Source organism: Catharus ustulatus, chromosome 4, assembly GCF_009819885.2.
Source record: "Catharus ustulatus isolate bCatUst1 chromosome 4, bCatUst1.pri.v2, whole genome shotgun sequence".
Taxonomy (NCBI): Eukaryota; Metazoa; Chordata; class Aves; order Passeriformes; family Turdidae; genus Catharus; species Catharus ustulatus.
Window position 1 is genome coordinate 3,960,246 of NC_046224.1, and position 23,087 is coordinate 3,983,332.

Below are 23,087 nucleotides of genomic sequence, written 5' to 3' on the forward strand. Positions count from 1 at the left end.
TCCTGACATACCATGCTGCAAGTCAGTGAATTTCAGAGAAATTCTGAGGAAACTATTACAAACAACTGTCAACCTATTTCATAGGGGGTATGAACAAACCCCCTCAAAAAAAGTAGAAAACGTCTCTTTTCTGTGGTATTCCCTGCTTATAAAAATGGTATATATTGCATATTTATGACTGGGTATATATTGCAGTGGCACTCCTGAGGATTCAAACACTCCTTTCTCCAGGGACAAGACTGAAGGAACTGTTCAGCTGCTTCTTCTGAGACTCTGCTTCAAGGTAAGCTTCTGCTCCTTCCTCACCACTCACTCCAATATCAAAGCTTTTCCTGAGCATTGCAATAAATATATATAAAGACAAAGTCAAGGCTAGAGTTCCTGAGCTCCAAGGAGCAATCAGAGCTTATGCATGCGCTGAATTTTGCAGCACTTTGCTATTCTCTGTGAATCAGGAGGGCAGGAGAGAAGGAAGGATTTGGGAAAGAAACTCAAGCCAGCTCACCTGAAAATTAACATCAAATGGTTGAATAACAAGGAGGGGTGAGGTGATTGAGCACCAAACCTCCAACCATGACCTTGCAAAATGCCTCTGGAAAAACACAGGTGACTAAACTTGAAAATTCTCTCCAAACCCTGTTTGGTAAATCAAACAACTCTGTCTACTTGGAGATCATACAAAAGCAGCCAATGTGAGACTGCAGCAGAGGCATTTGGGAGTCCTCTGCCACTTCAGGGCTGTGAGCAGTGTCCTGTGCTGCTCTTTGTCATGGAGGGTTTTTATCTCTGTATCTATTAAGTAAGATGCCAAGTTAGATAGATAAATTTTAATCTCATTGTGTGAGTAACACTAAAGGACATCTCAGACACTTCTCAAATTGATTTGGGGCAGACAGGGTTGTGCTCTGCAGAGTAATGTAAGAAGTCATCACCAGTAGCTCATGTTCTCAGTTTCCAGCCCATTGGTCAGCACATTCCAGATCCAGGGCTTGAAAAGGGAAAAAGGACCAGATGTCCTGGGTCAGAGGAGGGCTGTGTGTAGCTCTACATGCTGAATGCAGTGGAAATGGAGAGATGAGGGTCAGGGAGAAGGATAAGAAAAGAACAAACGTGCAAGGTGACTTGTCAAGCCTTCAGCAGCCCTCAGCTCAGCCCCTTCCCAGCCAAAGCTGAGCTTTCTGCTTTAGTGGCTGTGGAATCTTTCTGTGCCAGGAACCCTTTGAACTGCCTGTCCTACCTGCCTTATTCCAAATGCTGCTGATAATAAATCACTCCTCTGAGTGTCTGGCCATGCAAATGGAAGCATCCCTGCCATCCCAAACTTGTGCTGCCTCTGAAAGGACACAAAGCTCCTTGCTTGGTTGCCAGCATCCCAGGGAGCTTTTCAGCACTTTTCTCATAAAGGAATGATCTTATTGAATGCTGAGAATCACATCAGCACTGAGAAGGACAAAATGGGACAGCTGGTTCTCCAAGAAAGTCCTGCAATGATTCCTTTCACAGTACAGGAAAATCCATCATCAAAGATGAAGAGGGGCAGCAGCAGGAACCCCAAGTACCCACAGGAAGAGCTGCACCCTCTCAGTGCTTGCATTGCAGCAGCCACTGTGCTGATAAAATTAAGGTGTTGTCCCTCTTACTTGCTGCTACCATCTGCTTGACCCCTTAATTTTTTCCCCCCATGCTTCTGCAAGTTCAGGGTCTGGGCTTGGATAACATGGAAATGCAGGGTGAGCAGCAGGACAGCCATTGCCCAATGCCAGCTGAGAGGCAGGAGCCCAAGTGCATCATTGGGGTTCAGAATTGGGTCTGACTGGAAGAGCTGTGTGTCTGTGTGAACATGGATGGGGCCAGGGCCATGTAGGAAGTGCAGCACTGCTGTTCTTTCCCTGCCCAGTGCCCCATGAGATTCAAGCCCAGCTCAGCATTGCAGGGGCTGAGCAGAGTCCGTGCCCAGCTGCAGGTGTCTGCTGTGGGGAGGTGCTCAGGGCAGGAGGGAGGTGGGGAAAGGTGACCTTGTCCCAGGGCTGTGCCTCACTTGCAAGATAACTTTGCAGTGACAGGTGATGACACTCGTGGTGGCTTTGGCTCCTTCCTCACCCAGGCTGAATTCTCCCACTGCTGCCTCCTCCTCTGGGCACCTAAACCCTGGTTTAGGTTTCACCCTTATTGCCTTAATGATTTTTCCATATCCAGTAGGACAGAAATTTCTTCTTTCCTGCTCTCTCATAATTCCCTCCTCTGCCAGCTCTGTTCCCCTGCACAAAAAGGCTCCAGGCCATGCCCAGCTGTGTCCAAGCTGAGTGTCCCTCTGCATTTGTCTTCCAGGGGAGCAAGAGTCCTTCACTGAAATCCTCCCACCATGCTGGGGCTGCTGCTGCTGCTGCAGGTGCTGGCGAGCTGCCTCTGGCTGGGACACAACGAGGTGGTGCACAACTTTATAAATCCATGTGTTCGGTTTTTCTATGCACAGACCCCCCCACGTGGTGGCATTCGTCCAACAAATGCAGCCAGGATCTGCCAGGTCTATCAAAACCAATATCGCTTTGTCACCCTGTATGACAGAACCAATAGAATTCCAGTGTACTCTGCTTACATCTACCAGCCTGGACCTGGAAACAGATACAACTCATGGTTTGTTGAGCCCCAGGTGAGTGTCTCTCTTACTGCACATCACTCTCCACTCACTCACAGATGAGCTGCAGCATTTAAATTACCACTTCCATTTCCTACCACCCCACTACTCACATGCAAATGGACACACACTGGATGGGAATTTTATCCTTTTATTTCAAACAACTGCACCACGCGGTTCCTCTGATGCATCTGAGACATCAGCAGGAGGATGAGCTGAATCATATCCCAAAGGTGCCCAGTTTTCTGCCTTCACCTGACAGCAACAGCAAATCAAATTAATTTGCTTTACATTACAAAGTCCAATGATTCCCCTCCCTGTGCCCTGCTGGGGTGAGGGACCAAGTGACGGAGAAAAGGCTCCCAAGAGAGGCTAAACTTGAGGGACCACCAGTCCTGCTGGGATCTGATCCCCACTTTACCCTGAGCTGTTCTGCAACCCTGACAGAGCTTATCTGCTCCCAGTGAAGAGTCAAACAGGCTTTGTGAGGGCTGTGAGAGAAGTGAGGAGAAACTCAGAAGGGGCTGAGATGGCCCAGGGACAAAGCCTTGGGGGAAAAGGCACTGGGGATGAGAGGGTCAGCTTAAGTGTGGAGGGATTTCTGGAGTGATGTTTGAGGCAGTGAAAAGTGAGGAGCAGCAGTGTCAGTCCAGTCAGAAGGGTGTGATCTCCATGCATGGGCAGTGAGCCCTGAGCACCTTTGGCTCAGGCTTGGCCCAGAAGGATCCAGCAGACAGACAGAACTCCAAAGCTATTGAGCCCTCACAAATGTCCTTCACACCTCCAGGAACACAGGCCAGGCTAATTCAGGAACAGAAGAGCAGTAAATTCAGGACCTTTCCCTGGGCAGAGTAGGGGGAGAATTCTGGGTGAAATTGTGGAAGACAATTATGTCCAGTTCCAGAGGAAGGCTAAATGTGCTTCCACACAGATGAAGAACAACCTGTTGAAGTTATGAAAAAATAATCATTTGCACTTGTTACTCACATGAACATGAGCAATTAATCTGCTCTTCCACCACTGCAGTTTTCACGTTAGTGAGGCATAAACACTTCTGTCATTTTGTAGAATCATAGAATGGTTTGTGTTGGAAGGAACCTTAAACATCATCTCAATCCAAACCCCCTGCATGGGCCAGGCCACTTGCCACCAGGCCAACATGCTCCAAACCCATCACTGGCCTCCTCTTCCTAGACCATAGACACAGGATACCTGGAAAATCTTTGATTTTGTTAACTTTCTCCAGAGGCTTTTTGGAGTACTCCAAACATTTTCCAGGACTCTTCTGGGATTACAGGCTCCTCTCACAGGCTGATCATTTGTGACTTCTTTTGAGTGATGCTGCAGAAAATGCTCCCTGGCCCAGAGCAGCTCTCACACACGTTCTTAGCACTGCTGTCACAGATTCCATTTACACTGAGATCTTTTTGCTTCCTGAGCAAAACTGTTCATCCTTGAACAAACTGAAGCCCTCCCAGGGAAACCTCAGCTGCAGGACTGATTTCCTGTCACATCTCCCTGGGTATGGGGTTAGAGGAGGCAACCTCTCGTGTTCCAGGACAGGGGTACACATGTAGCAACCACACATAAAATCACAGAATCACAGCGTGACATGAGGGGATACAGAGAGAGCCCTGGGCAGATTTGGGATGTGGAGACAGGAGGAAAGAGGAGCAGAGTTGGTAGGGAAGGTGTCTTACCACAGTCACCTTTCAATCCTGGGAGTGGGAAATTCTGCTTGTCTCATGCATCCATCCATGCTCCCAGCACTGGCTGAAGGCTGGATCACAAAGGTCACAAGGCGAAATGAGAGCAGTCACATTCTTAGCTGATTTCTAGTTAAAGCTTCTGTGTTCATGCAGGAGTAGCATGTCTATGATTTCTCTCTGATTCATACATTTCCCTACACTGAGGTAACAATAAACGGGGTTTTGACAATCAGAGATGTCTGCTCCAGGTTAATCTGTTTCATTAAATGCATCCTCAGTACTGACACCTTTTCCTTTTCTTACCCTGTCAAGCTGATCAACCAAAAGTATCGCAAGGATATGGATGAAGAGATTGCAATCATACAACAATACAAGATCAATTCAACAGTAATTGCCCAGAGTCAGGCTATTGACAAAGACTACAGTGGTGCCCCGGGTCTGGACCGTGGTCACTTGTGTCCCAGTGGCCACCAGACTGGCATTGACAAGACGGCTACCTTCACCCTCACCAACATAGTGCCCCAGTACATGGGACTCAACCAGGGTGCCTGGCATGACTACGAGGAAATAACGATGCGTGACAAAACCCGGGGCTGTGACACCACCTATGTCATCACGGGCGCTGTGCCTGGGAACAGAAGCATCTCCAATGGGAGGGTTAATATACCCAGCCACATCTGGTCAGCTGCCTGCTGCCTGAATAGGAGAAAGCCCATAAAGGCTTGGGCAGCCATTGCTGAGAACCAGATAGAAAGGAACCATGTGAGGAACCTGGACCTGGGGGAGCTGGAGAACAGGTTGGCCACTCTCTATGGGAGGGGAGGGATTACTCTGTTCAGGAATTCCTGTACTGGGAAAGAAGCCTCACATCCTTGATGGAAAAGGCTCAGGAGCTTTTCCCATATATCACAAAATCACAGAATCACTGAACGGGTGGGTTTTGATGGGACCTTAAAGCCTTCAAGATCATCTCATTTTGACCTGCCTATCACAGGCAGGGACACCTTCCAGTGCCCCAGGTTGTTCCAAGCCCTCCCCAGCCTGGCCTTGAACGCTTCCAGGGATGGGGCAGTAAGAACAGCTCTCGGTAACTTTTTGCTCTATATATCACAGCCTGCTCCCAGGAATTTACTTCTTTAGAATATCCCATCTAACTCTGTCCTCCATCAGTGTGAAACCATTCCCTCTTGTCCTGTCACTCCATCCCCTTGTCCAAAGAGCCTCTCCAGCCCTCTTAGACATCCTGTAGGTACTGGACTCTCTGGAGCCTTCTCCAGGCTGAACATGCCCAGCTCTCTCAGCCTCTCTCCAGAGCAGACGGGCTCCAGCCCTCAGAGCACCTTCATGGCCTGCACTGGACTCCACTCCAACAGCTTTGGATCCTTCTGGAGCTGTGGGCCCCAGAGCTGGAGGCAGCACTGCAGCTGGGCTCTCAGCAGAGCAGAGCACAGGGGGACAAATGTCCTGTGCAGCTTCTTTGCTGCTTCCTTGTCTGGTGTGTTTGCAGCTCTGTCCCTCAGGGCACCTCCTCCTCTGCCCAAAGGCACAAAGCCATGGCCAGAGCCTCCAGCTGCTTTGCTTTGCTGCCCATCTCAGGAGAGAGCTCTCAGGGACGAGTCCTCTCCTCCTTAGCTCTCCCTGACAGAGTGCAGCTGACTTGTCCCTCCCCTCCTTAGCAAGGCTGTGCCACCAGGGCACCTCAGGCTGCCCAGACATCTTGTCTGGACATCTCCATGTCTGCACATACCCAAACCCCAACCATGATTCTGGACAACCTGCTCTGGCTCATCCTGCTTGAGCCTTGAGTGTGGACTAGAAGATCTTGAGAAGTCCCTCCAGAACCCAACAATTCTGTGATTATGTGATCCTGGGACATGCTTTTGTTTGCTTGCTTTTGGAAGGGCACCTTGAGAGCAGCACCTGTTGTATCAGACAGGTAGGCTTTGGCATCAGATACACAGAAAGGTTAGAGCAGCCAAAGCTAAATTCCTGTGATGCACTCCTTGCATACCTTCATTCTCCGCTCTGCTTCTGAAGCTTTTCTGCAGATTTATGGGAAATTGATTTGGGGAAATGTATTCAATGGTTGTAAAAGATCACTGTGTGCAACATCATTCAGTTTGCAAGAGCTTACAATAAAAGTTATTTGCTGCAGTGTTGGATTGCAGGGTCATGTCTTATATAAACCACAAGTTGCTTTGCACCAAAATTTTAACTATCAGCAGTGAAGTCAGTGCCCAGAGCACCCTTGCAGGATTGGGGGTCCAAGTGCAATCTGAGGATGCCATAACACCCACACAAGTGTCAGCATCAGACACCAGTTATTCTCCTGTGAATGGGCATGGACAATGTGGGCCAGGGTCCCAACAGCTAATGAAAGCTGCATCACAATCGGAGGTGGCAGCTCGGGTGTGGACTGCTCAGCTCAGGAGCTGTTGTACATGGTTCTGCTTGATCTCATTGCTCAGGTAGGACCAACCTTTTTGTGGGCTGCATTAAACCATAGGTTCTGGTGGAGGTGCAGATTTAGGCAGGGCTATGTAAGTGTCCCCAGGCCTGGTGGTGTCCCAAGTCTTACCACAGGTAGCAGAACTCCAGGCCTGTGTCAGCTGCATAAAGACATTCACCCTGGACCCCTGCAGCTGCCCTGAGTTATGATCCCCACTGGGGCTGGCTGATGTGCTGCAGGATCCTGGGGAACACCCACCCCCACTTGGGTCAGCAGCCAGGGGCCAGGCCCTTTTCCCAGGGACAGCTCTGGGGGCTCTGGACACCTGAGCACAGGAACCAGATGCCAGCACAGACATGGGGCACTGCCTGGCAGCACCATGGACTTGTGCTGCTGTTGCCTCCAGCTGCCACGGGCAGAGCAGCAAGAGCCCTGCCTTGTGCCAGCTGGGCTGCACAGAGATCCAGGAGAAGATTGTGCTTTGGAGGAGAACAGAGTGAGCACATCACTCTCACCCCTTTGCTGGACAGCTCCTGCAATCCCAGGTCTTTGCCTGGATGGATTTTTTCTGCAGGCATCAAATGCTGACACAGCCCGTGATGGAGTGAAGGCTTAAGGGTGATTTCAGGCTGAGTCACTTCTGCAGACATCTCTGCTGTGGCTCCCTCTGACTTGCTCACCCACCTCTGCACACTGGCTGCAGCTTGTGACCCCACTCATCCTCACCATGGCTCATCCCATGCCCACTGCCTCAGCTTTCCAGGCTCTGCAGCCACTGGCTGCTTGATCATCTCCATCAGACCCTCCTCTATCAATTTCACAGGTTCTGCCCTGGACCTTTATCCCTGGCAGTACCCAGAAACGCTCAACCCTCCACAAGAAGCTTGTGAAACACTTAGGAGCCCCTCAGAGAAAGGAATCTTCTGAGTCACTTCAAAATCTCCACTCTCCAGTACTGCAATCACAACGCAGTATACATTTCCCTGAATTTATTTATTGTGAAAAAACTCAAGCCACGTCACCTTGACAACTGATATCAGACATTGCAATTAGAAGGGAGAGGGAGCATATTGAATACAAAAACCCCTCCCAAGACAGTGCAGAAGTCCTCTGGACAAACACAGGTGCTGGCATAAGTCCTGGACAAACTCACTCTAAACCCTGTTTGGGAAATCCTACACATCTTCCTTCCTGGAGATCCTATAAAAATAGCCATTCTCAGACTGCAGCAGAGACATTTGAGAGTCCTCTACCACTTGGCAGAAATGCCCTGCCTTCCACAGCAGGGAGGTGAAATATTTGGAAAACACCAAGTAAAGGATCAGCCTGACTGCTGCCTTCCCACAGCTATTAGTGGTGCTTCTCACAGCAGCCCAGCCTGGAGCAGAGCAGAGGGCTGCCCCAGCTCCACAGCCATGCTGCCAGGCACCAGTCATCTGGGATTGCCTCTGTTTTCTGCTGAGCCTGGTGTGCATGGGGAATAGGGATAGAGCCCTTTGCTGAGCCGAGAGCTGCTCCATGCCCACGCTGGGCTGGGAAGCTCCTCTGCTCCCTGGGAAGATGCAGCTGCACTGACATGGCAGGGTAATTTTGCAGTTTGCTCTGTGTCTGTCCACCTTTGGGGACAGCTCTGGGCTCCACTGTGTCACAGGGATTTTAGCCACAAACGAAATATTATTTTTGCAGGGAGATATTAGGAAACACTGTGACCTAAAGGCACTCCACTGCAAAGTGGGTTGGATCATGCCCCTTGCTTAGTCCTTTTCTATTTTAACGAAGGGTTCAGATTCTGTGGACTGAACACGCTGCCATGTGGAGTACTAAAAGAGAATGACAGAGGAGAATCAAGACAGTGGCAGTTTCTGGCCTCTGTTTGAGAGAACTGCTGGGAAAAGCTCCTTTGGTCCATCCAGGAGCCAAAACTTTTTGTTAGGTAACTTTTATAAAGTTACATTGTAAAATTAAACCTCAGATGTCTGACGAACTATTTCTCTGTTGTCTATCTTGGTTGGTTTCTTGTCCCACTCCCTGCACTGAGTTTCTCACTTGCTGTACACCTGGGTAAAATGTCCCTTGCTGTTGCCAACAGCACTTTGGCACAGGAATATCAGCCAAGAACCTCTGAGGGTCAGGTGAGGAGGTGTTCAGGAATGTTGCTGCCCAAGCACTGTGCCCCACAGCCGAAGATGCTGCAGACAACACTGATACCATGGCAGTGTTTTTGGGGGATACAAACTGAGTATCCAACATCACCCATGTCAGCCAGGCTCACACCGTGCTCCAGGCTCTGCCTGATTTCTGTGGAAGATCAGCCTGTGAAGGTCTGTTATACCAGGAGGTTTGGAAACTCCTGGCTGCTGATTACAATGAAGAAGGAAACACCTCTTGACAGACCATGCTCCTAAGAGAACTGGAGACACAGTGTACCCAACAGGACTCTGGATTTGGAGCTGATCAGTGCATGTTCAGACAGCAGAAATGACCAGATAAATCTGACCTTCACCAGTTGCATAATATCAGCTATACCATAGAAAGAAAAAAAAATGCATAGTTCTATTTCATTACTTGGGGAGGGATAACTGAGGAGGAAATACATTTGGAGCAAGCTTAGAGAATCCACGGTAATACTCATTCAAGATTTTGAAGTGTTTTGCCATAAAAAAGTGAAACACACAGATCTCTGACAGGAGAATTTAAGCAGGGAAATGCAAAGCAGCTTCTCCAAGTATATGCAAGAACACTGAAGCACAAACAGCACACAGACCTCCAGGGACCATCTCTGTGTCCTACCATCCTTATATTTTACAAATAGTACTTGTCATTTAGTGCAACAGTTTGCCACACACAGTTTTAAGTGTCAATTCTCATCTTCCTGTTTTTTTGGGTTTTCTTATATAATGTAATTTAACTCATTATCTCCTCCTCTCTACACACATGATAGAAAATGATTTAGCACTTCAGAATGGCAAAAAGACCAGAAAAAGAAGAAATTTTCTTCTTAAGGCAAATTCTCTTTCTAATGGGCACACGGAACATACGTTTGAACTAGCATTCATTCCTTCTCTTTGAAGGAGAGAAAACTCTGTGTATAAAGTGCAAGGCTACTAAATGTATATGTTTAAGATATTGTGATTTCCTGCATCAATGTGTTGTCTAATGTGTGCTGTGTGTTATCTGTTTATCTGGCAGATTTCACTGCAGGCACATTTGAAACAAGTACACAAACAGCTGATAAACAAATAAAAAAAATTTAAGGGCACCAGTAAATCAAAAGTTTACTTCTTTTACATGTGCAAACTGTAGCTGAAGTGCAGAAAGCTTTGCACTTACAGGCAGAGTGGTGGGTGGAGCCGCCTGAGAGAATTTACGGAGTTCAATACAGCAGCATACAGAGACAGAAAATTGCTGCACATGACCAAGCTGAGGTACCAGAAGTGTCATTCACACTGTGCTGTGCTCAGAGTAGGAGATCTGGCCTTCCAACTGCACTATATACTCTGCTCGGAGCCTATCACACACCGGGGAGGACAATATGGGTTTTTCTGCCTTTCCTTGAAACGTGGCTTTTCAAAATGTTCTTGGGTTCTGCTCAAAGCTCTGGTGTCCACCAGTCATGTTTCTGAGTGCTCTCCCAAAAGCTCATCTCCCTCATCATCAGTGTGTGCAGCAACAAGCTCCAGAGGTAATTCAGTGGTGTGGGCAAACCCGGCCCTTTCCCCAGGGACAGCTTTGGAGGAGAACAGAGTGAGCACATCGCTGTCACCTCCTGTTGCTGGACAGTTCCTTCAATCCCAGGTCCTCTGCCTGGATGGATTTTGTCTCCTGGCATCAAATGCTGACACAGCCCCGGATGGGATGAAAGTAACAGATTATTTGTATTGCATTACAAAGCCCAATGATTCCATTCCCTGTGTCTGGAAATGGTGGGTGCCCATGTAATGGGGAAAAGGCTCCCAAGAGAGGCTAAACTTGAGGGACCACCAGTCCTGCTGGGATCTGATCCCCACTTTACCCTGAGCTGTTCTGCACTCCTGACAGAGCTTATCTGTTCCCAGTGAAGAGTCAAACAGGCTTTGTGAGGGCTGTGAGAGAAGTGAGGAGAAACTCAGCTGGGGCTGAGATGGCCCAGGGACAAAGCCTTGGGGGAAAAGGCACTGGAGATGAGAGGGTCAGCTTAAGTGTGGAGGGATTTCTGGAGTGATGTTTGAGGCAGTGAAAAGTGAGGAGCAGCAGTGTCAGTCCAGTCAGAAGGGTGTGATCTCCATGCATGGGCAGTGAGCCCTGAGCACCTTTGGCTCAGGCTTGGTCCAGAAGGATCCAGCAGACACACAGAACTCCAAAGCTATGGAACCCTCACAAATGTCCTTCAGACAAACTTCAGTGGAACTGGCCAGGACAATTGCAGAAGAGAAAAAGAGGCAATTCCTGTCTTTGCTAAGGACAAAGTGGCAGGATGGCATTTGGGGGAAGGTGAGCCAGAGAAGGAACACACATGCCCTACTGCCGAGGAAGGCTAAATATGTTTCCCTATAGATAAAAAAGAATCAGTTAAAATTCTGAAAAACTAATCTTTTCATCTTATTACACATAGGAACTTGAGCAACAATTCTGGTCTTGCACCACTGCAGCCTCCACTATCTCTCTTTTTGTAGAATCATAAAATGGTTGGTGTTGGAAGAATCCTTAAAGACCATCTCATTCTAACACTCCTACATGGGCCAGGCCACTTGCCACATGACTAGCATGTTCCAAGCCCTATCCAATTTGGCATGTTCTGCCTGGATCTTGAACGCAGGCCACCAAAAAAATCTTTGGTCTTGTTAAATTCCCCAGTATTCTACTCAGCATACAGACCCCTCTAAGAGGCTGATTATTTATAACTTCTTTTGATGCTGCAGAAAATGCTCCCTGGCCCAGATCAGCTCTCAGAGCCGTTCTTAGTACTGCTGTCACAGATTCCATTTACAATCAGATCTTTTTGCTTCCTGAGCAAAACTGCTCGTCCTTAAAGAAACTGCAACCCTCCTAGGGTAACCTCAGCTCCAGGACTGATTTCCTGTCACATCTCCCTGGGTATGGGGTTAGAGGAGGCAACCTCTGGTGTTCCAGGCCTGGGCTACACCTGTAGCAACCACACATAAAATCACGGAATCACAGAATCAGAGCATGGCAGAACTGGGCTGTGGAGACAGGATGAAGGCAGGGCAGAATTTGCAGAGAAGGTGTCTCACCTAATTCACCTTTCAGTCCTAGGAGTGGAAAATGCTCCTTGTCTCATGCATCCATCCATGCTACCAGCACAGGAAGGTTGGATCACAAAGGTCGCAAATCAAAATGAAAGTAGTCATATTCTGAGTGGCTTTCTAGTTAAAGCTTTTGTGTTCGTGCAGGAGGGGCATTTCTATGATTTATCTCTGATTCATTCATTTCCCTACATTGAGATGACAAAAAATGAGATTTTGACAATCAGTGATTGTGCTCCACGGTAATCTGTTTCTTTACAGGCATCCTCAGTACTGACACCTTTTCCTCTTCTTACCCTGTCAAGCTGATCAGCGACAGTTAAAACAAGAACATGGCTGAAGAGCGTGACATCGAACCCGAATACGGCATCAATTCAACGGTAATTGGCCAGCATCAGGCCATTGACCAAGACTACAAGAACCTCACAGATCTGGACCGTGGTCACTTGAGTCCCAGTAGCCACCAAACTGATGTCAATAGCAGTTGGGCTACCTTCACCCTCATGCATATTGTCCCTCAGGATAGAACATTTAACCAGAATGTCTGGAGAATCTACGAGAATAAAATGATGTCCAATAACAGTAAGGGCTGTGATACCACCTATGTCATCACGGGTGCTGTACCTGGGCACACCTACATCTCCAATGGGAGGGTTAATATACCCAGCCACATCTGGTCAGCTGCCTGCTGTGTGAAGAACAAAAAACCCTTGAGGTCTTGGGGGGCCATCGCTGAGAACAAGAGGAACAAGAACAAGGTGAATATCCTTGGGCTGTGGGATCTGGAGAAAATGTTGGTTGGGATCTATGCGGGGAGAGGGGTTACTCTGTTCAAAAATTCCTGTGCCTAGAAATAAGGCTCACATCCTTGACGGAAAAGCCTCAGGAGTTGTTCCCACATGCCACAGAATCACTGAATGGGTTGGTTTTGATGGGACCTTAAAGCCTTCAAGATCATCTCATTTTGACCTGCCTATCACAGGCAGGGACACCTTCCAGTGCCCCAGATTGTTCCAAGCTCTCCCCAGCCTGGCCTTGAACGCTTCCAGGGATGGGCAGTCAGAATAGCTCTGGATAACTTCTGTTCGTACCACAGCCTGCTCCCAGCAATTTGCTTCTTTAGAATATCCCATCTAAGCCTGCCCTCCATCAGTGTGAAACCATTCCCTCTTGTCCTGTCACTCCATCCCCTTGCCCAAAGAGCCTCTCCAGCCCTCTTAGACATCCTGTAGGTACTGGACTCTCTGGACTCTTCTCCAGGCTGAACATGCCCAGCTCTCTCAGCCTCTCTCCAGAGCAGACGGGCTCCAGCCCTCAGAGCACCTTCATGGCCTGCACTGGACTCCACTCCAACAGCTTTGGATCCTTCTTGAGCTGTGGGCCCCAGAGCTGGAGGTAGCACTGCAGCTGGGCTCTCAGCAGAGCAGAGCACAGGGGGACAAATGTCCTGTGCAGCTTCTTTGCTGCTTCCTTGTCTGCTGTGTTTGCAGCTCTGTCCCTCAGGGCTCCTCCTCCTCTGCCCAAAGGCACAAAGCCATGGCCAGAGCCTCCAGCTGCTTTGCTTTCCTGCCCATCTCAGGAGAGAGCTCTCAGGGACGAGTCCTCTCCTCCTTAGCTCTCCCTGACAGTGTGCAGCTGACTTGTCCCTCCCCTCCTTAGCAAGGCTGTGCCACCAGGGCACCTCAGGCTGCCCAGACATCTTGTCTGGACATCTCCATGTCTGCACATACCCAAACCCCAACCATGATTCTGGACAACCTGCTCTGCCTCATCCGGTTTGAGCCTGGAGTTTGCACAAGGAGATCTTGAGAAGTCTCTCCAAAACCCAACAATTCAGTGATTATGTGATCCTGGGACATGCTTTTGTTTGCTTGCTTTTGGAAGTGCATCTTGAGAGTACAACCTGTTGTATCAGACAGGCAGGCTTTGGTATCAGATACATAGAAAGCTTTGAGCAGCCAAAGCTAAATTGCTGTGGTGCACTGCTTCCACACCTTTATTCTCTACTCTGCTTCTGAAGCTTTGCTGCAGATTTATGGGAAATTGATTTGGGGAAATATATTCAATGGTTGTAAAAGATCACTGTGTGCCACATCATTTAGTTTGTAAGAGTTTACAATACAAGTCATTTGCTGCAGTGATGGATTGCCGGGTCATGTCTTATATAAAACACAAGTTGCTTCTCACTGAGATTTCCAGCATCCACCAGTGATGTTTCAGTGCCCAGAGCATCCTTGCAGGGCACTGGGTGTCCAAGGGCAATCTGAGGATCCTGTAACACCCACACAAGTGTCAGTATCAGACACCAGTTACTTCTCCTGTGAATGGGCATGAACAAAGTTGGCCAGGGTGCCAACAGCTCACACAAGACACCCCTATAACTCCAGCAATAAAACCTGCAACTTTCATGTCCTGACTCTTGATCCTTAACGGTGGGGGCCTGTGCAACAAAGAGTTCAAAGGGTTCTGTTCCTTCAGGCTTATGTGGAATTGCCCCCCTTTTCCCTGGGAGGGGTTTACCCTGTGTCATGCAGCACTGTGGGGTTGGGGACACTTTGGGGGTCTCTGATGCTTTATGGCCCCTTCTAATGATGTGACCACTGTTGGGCTCAGCTTTGTTATGTCAGATGGGCCTCAGCAAAAAGGAGGAATTTGCCCCAGCTCTGCTTCTTCTTGGCCTTCTCCCTCATTCTGGCTAAACCCCTCTTTGTTTAAGGCATCTGTTCCAGGTTAACAGAGAGAAAAGGAACCACATCACTGAAACAGTCTGTTTAAAAATCTTTGGTCAAACCTGCCTATTTCTCTGCATGTTTCTGGTTGAATCAACGAATTCATAACTCTCTTATCCCTGGACTTTTGGAAATTGAAAGGACCTTAAGGACCAGCTAGTTCCATGCCCTCTCATGGCCAAGGACACCTTCCAGTATCTCAGCTTGCTCCAAACCCAAGCCAAAATGGTCATGGACACTTCCAGGGATGGGGGAGCTTGTGGGGGCAACCTGTGCTGGGGTGTTACCACCCCACAGTAAGAAATTCCTTCATAATATCCAATCTATATCTACGTTCAGTGCATTTCAAGCTGTTTCACTTTCTTCTAATGTCTTGGTTTTTCCCCAGCCTGCACCCACACCCCCACAGCTGTTCCCTCACTCCCCAGACACCGGGATCAGGGAGAGAACTGGGAGGGTAAAAGCTGGAAAACTCGTGGATGGAGAAAAAGACAGTGTAACGGGGAAAGCAAAAGCTGTGCACACAAGGAAAGCACAGTCAAGGAATTCTTTGCCCATTCCCCATGGACAAAAAATGTCCACCCACCTCCAGGAGAACAGGAGTCATCCCACCTAACAGTTACCTGGGAAGATAAAACTCACCACTGCAAATGTCCTCTTCTTCTTCCCCTCACTTCATATCCTCAGCATGATGCCACATGGTCTGGAAGATCCCTCAGGTCACTTAGGGTCACCTGTCCTGGCTGTGTCTCCTGCCAACCTCCCAAGTACCCCCAGCCTCCTGGCCAGCCTGGCAGTACAAAAAGCAGAAAAGGCCTTGGCTCCGTGAGAGCTCTGCTCAGAAATAACCAAAAATATCCCTGTCTTATATACTCTGTGTGCAGTAGAACTGCAAAAACACAGCCCCATACCTGCCACTGTCAAGAAAATTAACTCTGAACCCAGCACATTTATGAGCTTCACACCCTTGTCCATAGTCTGTCTCCAGCTCTCCTGTAGGCTCCTAAAGACCTGGCAGGAGCTCTGAGGTATCCCCAGAGCCTTCGCCTTCCCAGGCTGCTGGGATGAAGCTGGTACAAAGCCATGAACATCAGGCAAAAGAGTATTTGTTGCCTGGCCATAGCAATGATGTTATGTGAGGCTGCAGAAGAGCAGCCTGTGATTGTCTGAGTGTACTCAGAGACAGGCCAGCCCATCTCATGTCACCAGAGATGTTCTGTTGGGAGCAAAAACACATGGAGGAGCTGGAGCAGCAGCAGCTGCAGCTGGTGGGATTGATGAAATGACCAAGGAAGTCACCAGACCCTGTTAACTGATCCTGACACACCATGCTGCAAGTCAGCAAATTTCAGAGAAATTCTGAGGAAACCATTACAAACAACTGTCAACCTATTTCATGGTGGGTATGAACAAACCCCCTGAAAAAAAAAAACCCAAAAAACGGAAAACTTCTCTTTTCTGTGGTATTCCCTGCTTATAAAAATGGTATATATTGCAGTGACACTCCTGAGGATTCAAACAGTCCTTTCTTCAGGGACAAGACTGAAGGAACTGTTCAGCTGCCTCTTCTGAGACTCTGCTTCAAGGTAAGCTCCTGCTCCTTCCTCACCACTCACTCCAATACTCAAAGCTTTTCCCTGAGCTTTGCAATAAATATATAAAGACAAAGTCTAGGCTGGATTCATTGAGCTCCAAGGAGCAATCAGAGCTTATGCATGCACTGAATTTTGCAGCACTTTAGTATTCTCTGTCAATCAGGAGGGCAAGAAGGGAAGGAAGGATTTGGAAAAGAAACTCAAGCCAGCTCACCTGAAATTTAATATGAAACTGTTGAATAACAAGGAGAGGTGATTTTATTGAGCACCAAAACTCAACTCATGACCTTGCAACAGTCCTCCAGAAAAATATGGATGGCTGTATTCCTAGAAAATTCACTCTAAACCCTGTTTGGTAAACCCAACAACTCTGTCTACTTGGAGATCATACAAAAGCAGCCAATGTGAGACTGCGGCAGAGGCATTTGAGAGTCCTGTGCTCATTCGGGGCTGTGAGCAGTGTCCTGAGCTATTCTTTGTCATTGAGGGATTTTATCTATGTATCTATTAAGTAAAATTACTAATCTATTGGTAAGATTAAGTTAGTTAGATAAATTTTAATCTCATTGTGTGGGTAACCCTAAAGGACATCTCAGTCACTTCTCAGATTGATTTGGGGTAAATAGGGCTGTGCTCTGCAGAGTACTGTAAGAAGTCACCACCTGTGGTTCCTGTTCTCAGTTTCTAGATCATTGGACACCACATTCCTGGTGCAGCTCAGCCAAAACTGGGCTTTGTGCTTTAGAGGCTGGAGCAGCTTTCTGTCCCAGGAACCCTTTGAACTGCCTGTCCTACCTGCCTTATTCCAAATGCTGCTGATAATAAATCACTCCTCTAAGTGTCTGGCCATGCAAATGGAAGCATCCCTACCATCCCAAACCTGTGCTGCCTCTGAAAGGACACAAAGCCCCTTGCTTTGTTGCCAGCATCCCAGGGAGCTTTTCAGCACTTTTCTCATAAAGTAATGATCTTATTGACAGCTGAGAATCACATCAGCACTGAGAAAGACAAAATGGGACAGCTGGCTGTCCAAAAAGTACTGCAAAATGCCTTTGACAGTACAGGAAAATCCATCATCAAAGCTGAAGAGGGGCAGCAGCAGGAATCCCAAACACCCACAGGAAGAGCTGCACCCTCTCAGTGCTTGCATTGCAGCAGCCACTGTGCTGATAAGATTGAGGTGTTATCTCTCCTGCTTGCTGCTACCGTCTGCTTGGCCCCTTCATTTTCTCTCTCCATTGTTGGGAAGGATGAATCAGGAAAACCTTATAAATATGATTTTCTAGCAAAAGATTTTGAGAATATGGAAACCATAAGTGATATAGAAATGATAGCAGTTTTTGACTGTGTGGCTGAGAGCAACAATGTGGACGCTTGAAGGATTCCTTCCTTTGTTTAGATAATGCCAGGTGCCACAAATACCAAAGTGCCAGCAGAGATTCTCTCCAGGCGTAAGAGGAAGGGTCCAGGATAAGGTTTACACACAAGAAAGCAGTAAAACATGGTAATATAGCAACTTCTATAGGTTGCATGCAAATGTTAGAGAATTTGTATCGTGTATTAGATTGGTTAGTGGAAATTAGAATATTCAATATAGAAGAAGATTTATTGTATTGTAATGAGAAACTCGGTCTCTTAATTCCTTCTCTTAGTTCTTATTTACTTCTCTTACTTTGTCCTCTTACTTATCTCTTAGAACTCCTACCACCCCAAACTCTCTCTCTGCCCTGCTCTGAGCTATGGCTGGCAGCTCCAAGCAGGGCCCTCTTTACCCACGCCCTATGCAATAAACTGCAAACTTCAAGACCAAAATATAGAGAGCACCTGAGTTTGTCCTGACCACCATCCCCCACCAAGGCTCTCCCACACTCCATGTCTGCAAGTTCAGGGTCTGGGCTTGGATAACGTGGAAATGCAGGGTGAGCAGCAGGACAGCCATTGCCCAATGCCAGCTGAGAGGCAGGAGCCCAAGTGCATCATTGGGGTTCAGGATTGGGTCTGACTGGAGGAGCTGTGTGTCTGTTTGAACCTGGATGGGGCCAGGGACATGTAGGAAGTGCAGCACTGCTGTTCTTTCCCTGCCCAGTGCCCCATGAGATTCAAGCCCAGCTCAGCATTGCAGGGGCTGAGCAGAGTCCGTGCCCAGCTGCAGGTGTCTGCTGTGGGGAGGCGCTCAGGGCAGGAGGGAGGTGGGGAAAGGTGACCTTGTCCCAGGGCTGTGCCTCACTTGCAAGATAACTTTGCAGTGACAGGTGATGACACTCGTGGTGGCTTTGGCTCCTTCCTCACCCAGGCTGAATTCTACCACTGCTGACTCCTCCTCTGGGCACCTAAACCCTGGTTTAGGTTTCATCCTTATTGCCCTCATGACTTTTCCCTATCCAGCAGGACAGTAATTCCTCCTTTCCTGCTCTCTCATACCATCCTCCTCTGCCAGCTCTGTTCCGCTGCACAAAAAGCCTCCAGGCCATGCCCAGCTCTGTCCAAGCTGAGTGTCCCTCTGCATTTGCCTTCCAGGGGAGCAAGAGCCCTTCACTGAAATCCTCCCACCATGCTGGAGCTGCTGCTGCTGCAGGTGTTGGTGAGCTGCCTCTGGCTGGGACACAGCGAGGTGGTGCCAAGCTTTAAAAGTCCATGTAGTCAGGTTTTCTATATGGATACCCCACCAAGTGATTCCCTGAATCCAACGAATGCAGCCAGGATCTGCCAGTTCTATGACAACAAATATCGCTTTACCACCCTGTATGACAGAAACAACAGAATTCCAGTGTACTCTGCTTACATCTACAAGCCTGGACATGGAGACAGATCCGACTCATGGTTTGTTGAGCCTCAGGTGAGTTTCTCTCTTACTGCACATCACCCTCCACTCACTCACAGATGAGCTCCAGTATTTAAATTACCCCTCCTATTTTCTACCACCCCAGTACTCACATGCAAATGGACACACACTGGATGGGAATTTTATCCTTTTACTTCAAACACCTGCACCATGTGGTTCCTCTGATGCATCTGCGACATCAGCAGGAGGATGAGATGAATCATATCCCAAAGCTGCCCAGTTTTCTGCCTTCACCTGACAACAACAGCAAATCAAATTAATTTGTGTTACATTACAAAGTCCAATGATTCCCCTCCTTGTGCCCTGCTGGGGTGGGGGACCAAGTGATGGAGAAAAGGTTCCCAAGAGAGGCTAAACTTGAGGGACCACCAGTCCTGCTGGGATCTGATCCCCACTTTACCCTGAGTTGTTCTGCACCCCTGACAGAGCTTATCTGCTCCCAGTGAAGAGTCAAACAGGCTTTGTGAGAGTGTGAGAGAAGTGAGGAGAAACTCAGAAGGGTCTCAGATGGCCCAGGGACAAAGCCTTGGGGGAAAAGGCACTGGGGATGAGAGGGTCAGTTTAAGTGTGGAGGGATTTCTGGAGTGATGTTTGAGGCAGTGAAAAGTGAGGAGCAGCAGTGTCAGTCCAGTCAGAAGGGTGTGATCTCCATGCATGGGCAGTGAGCCCTGAGCACCTTTGGCTCAGGATTAGTCCAGAAGGATCCAGCAGACACACAGAACTCCAAAGCTATGGAGCCCTCACAAATGTCCTTCAGACCTCCAGGAACACAGGCCAGCCCAATTAAGGAATACAAGGGCATAAAATTCAGGACCTTTCCATGGGCAGAGTAGTGTGAGAATTTTGGGTGAAAATGTGGTAGATCATCAAGTCCAGTTCCAGCAGAAGTCTAAATATGCTTCTTTACCGATGAACAACAACCTGTTGAAATTATAAAAAAAATAATAATCTCCACTTGTTAGTCACATGAACATGAGCAATTAATCTGCTCTTGCCTCACCGCAGCCTCCACATTAGTGACGCATAAAAACTTCTTTATAGAAGCATAGGGTGGTTTGTGTTAGAAGGAACACTTAAGATCATATCAATCCAAACCCCCTTCGTGGCCCAGGCCACTTGCCACCAGGCCACCATGCTCCAAACCTATGACTGACCATCTCTTCCTAGACCGTAGACACAGCATAACTGGAAAATCTTTGATTTTGTTAACTTTCTCCAGAGGCCTTTTTGGAGTATTGATAAAGTTTCTCCAGGACTGTTCTGGGATTACAGGCTCCTCTCTAAAGCTGATCATTTGTAACTTCTTTTGAATGATGCTGCAGAAAATGCTCCCTGGCTCAAATCAGCTCCTCTCACACATTCTTAGCATTCCTCTCACAAATTCCATTTACATTGAAATCTTTTTGCTTCCTGAGCAAAACTGTTCATCCTTGAACAAACTGCAGCCCTCCCAGGGAAACCTCAACTCCAGGGTTGATTTCCTGTCACATCTCCCTGGGTATGGGGTTAGAGGAGGCAACCTCTGGTGTTCCAGGACTGGGGTACACCTGTAGCAACCACACATAAAATCACAGAATCACAGAATCACAGAATCACAGTGTGGCATGAGAGGATCCAGGGAGAGCCCTGAGTAGATTTGGGCTGTGGAGACAGGAGGAAAGGGAAGCAGATTTGGCTGGGAAGGTGTCTCCCCAAAGTCACCTTTCAATCCTAGGAGTGGCAAATGCTACTTGTCTCATGCATCCATCCATGCTCCCAGCACAGGCTGAAGGCTGGATCACAAAGGTCACAAGACAAAATGAGAACAGCCACGTTCTGAGCTGCGTTCTAGTTAAAGCTTTTATGTTCATGCAGGACGGGCATTTCTATGATTTTGCTGTGAGTCATCCATTTGCCTACACTGAGATGAGAAAAAATGGGGTTTTGACAATCAGAGATGTGTGCTCCATGGTAATCTGTTTCATTACATGCATCCTCAGTACTGACACCTTTTCCTCTTCTTACCCTGTCAAGCTAATCAAGCACAATTATCGCAGGGATATGGATACAGAGGATTCCATCATAGATACCTACGGGATCACTTCAGCAGATATTGGCAAGAGTCAGGCTATTGACAAAGACTACAGTGATGCCCAGGGTCTGGACCGTAGTCACTTGTGTCCCAGTGGCCACCAAAGTGGCGATGACAAGAAGGCTACCTTCACCCTCACCAACATAGTGCCCCTCTACAGCACACTCAACCAAGGTGGCTGGAGAAACTACGAGGACAAAACGGTGGCCCAGAAAACCCAGGGCTGTGACAAAACCTATGTCATCACGGGAGCTGTACCTGGGAACACCTACATCTCTGATGGGAGGGTTAATGTACCCAGCCACATCTGGTCAGCTGCCTGCTGTGTGAAGGGCACAACGCCCATAAAGGCTTGGGGGGCCATTGCTGAGAATGACAAGAGCAGTAACTATGTGAGGGACCTCGAGCTGTGGGACCTGGAGCAAATATTGTCCGGGCTGTATGGGAAACCAAGGATTACTCTGTTCAGAAATTCCTGTGCCAAGGCATAAGTCTCACATCCTTGATGGAAAAGGCTCAGGAGCTTTTCTCACATGTCACAGAATCACAGAATCACAGAATCACAGAGTGAGTAGGTTTTGATGGGATCTTAAAGCCTTCAAGATCATCTCATTTTGACCTGCCTGCCAGGGGCAGGGACACCTTCCACTGCCCCAGGTTGTTCCAAGCCCTCCCCAGCCTGGCCTTGAACACTTCCAGGGATGGGGCAGTCAGAACAGCTCTGGGTAACTTTTGCTCTATATAACACAGCCTGCTCCCAGCAATTTGCTTCTTTAGAATATCCCATCTAAGCCTGCCCTCCATCAGTGTGAAACCATTCCCTCTTGTCCTGTCACTCCATCCCCTTGTCCAAAGAGCCTCTCCAGCCCTCTTAGACATCCTGTAGGTACTGGACTCTCTGGAGCCTTCTCCAGGCTGAACATGCCCAGCTCTCTCAGCCTCTCTCCAGAGCAGATGGGCTCCAGCCCTCAGAGCACCTTCATGGCCTGCACTGGACTCCACTCCAACAGCTTTGGATCCTTCTGGAGCTGTGGGCCCCAGAGCTGGAGGCAGCACTGCAGCTGGGCTCTCAGCAGAGCAGAGCAGAGCACAGGGGGACAAATGTCCTGTGCACCTTCTGTGCTGCTTCCTTGTCTGCTGTGTTTGCAGCTCTGTCCCTCAGGGCACCTCCTCCTCTGCCCAAAGGCACAAAGCCGTGGCCAGAGCCTCCAGCTGCTTTGCTTTGCTGCCCATCTCAGGAGAGAGCTCTCAGGGACGAGTCCTCTCCTCCTTAGCTCTCCCTGACAGTGTGCAGCTGACTTGTCCCTCCCCTCCTTAGCAAGGCTGTGCCACCAGGGCACCTCAGGCTGCCCAGACATCTTGTCTGGACATCTCCATATCTGCACATACCCAAACCCCAACCATGATTCTGGACAACCTGCTCTGGCTCATCCTGCTTGAGCCTGGAGTGTGGACTAGAAGGTCTTGAGAAGTCCCTCCATAACCCAACAATTCTGTGATTATGTGATCCTGGGACATGCTTTTGTTTGCTTGCTTTTGAAAGTGCACCTTGAGAGCAGCACCTGTTGTATCAGACAGGCAGGCTTTGGCATTAGATACACAGAAAGCTTAGAGCAGCCAATGTGAAATTCCTGTGATGCACTCCTTGCATGCCTTCATTCTCCGCTCTGCTTCTGAAGCTTTTCTGCAGATTTATGGGAAATTGATTTGGGGAAATGTATTCAATGGTTGTAAAAGATCACTGTGTGTCACACCATTCAGTTTGCAAGAGCTTACAATAAAAGTTATTTGCTGCAGTGCTGGATTGCAGGGTC

At 48.4% G+C, this 23,087-nt stretch overlaps 2 protein-coding genes across 2 annotated transcripts; both read left to right on the forward strand.

Annotated features, from left to right (window-relative positions):
- Positions 1-2,362: 2,362 nt before the first annotated feature.
- Positions 2,363-7,293, forward strand: LOC116995167 (endonuclease domain-containing 1 protein-like). Its single transcript, XM_033057560.1, has 3 exons — positions 2,363-2,650; positions 4,657-5,141; positions 7,200-7,293. Exons 1-3 carry the CDS (start codon positions 2,363-2,365, stop codon positions 7,291-7,293), a joined length of 867 nt encoding a protein of 288 aa, XP_032913451.1.
- An 8,973-nt stretch (positions 7,294-16,266) lies between these two features.
- Positions 16,267-21,764, forward strand: LOC116995168 (endonuclease domain-containing 1 protein-like). The gene is made up of 3 exons (XM_033057561.1): positions 16,267-16,351; positions 18,878-19,196; positions 21,216-21,764. The coding sequence occupies exons 2-3, from the start codon at positions 18,912-18,914 to the stop codon at positions 21,762-21,764; spliced, it is 834 nt and encodes a 277-aa protein (XP_032913452.1). The 5' UTR covers positions 16,267-16,351; positions 18,878-18,911.
- Positions 21,765-23,087: the final 1,323 nt, after the last annotated feature.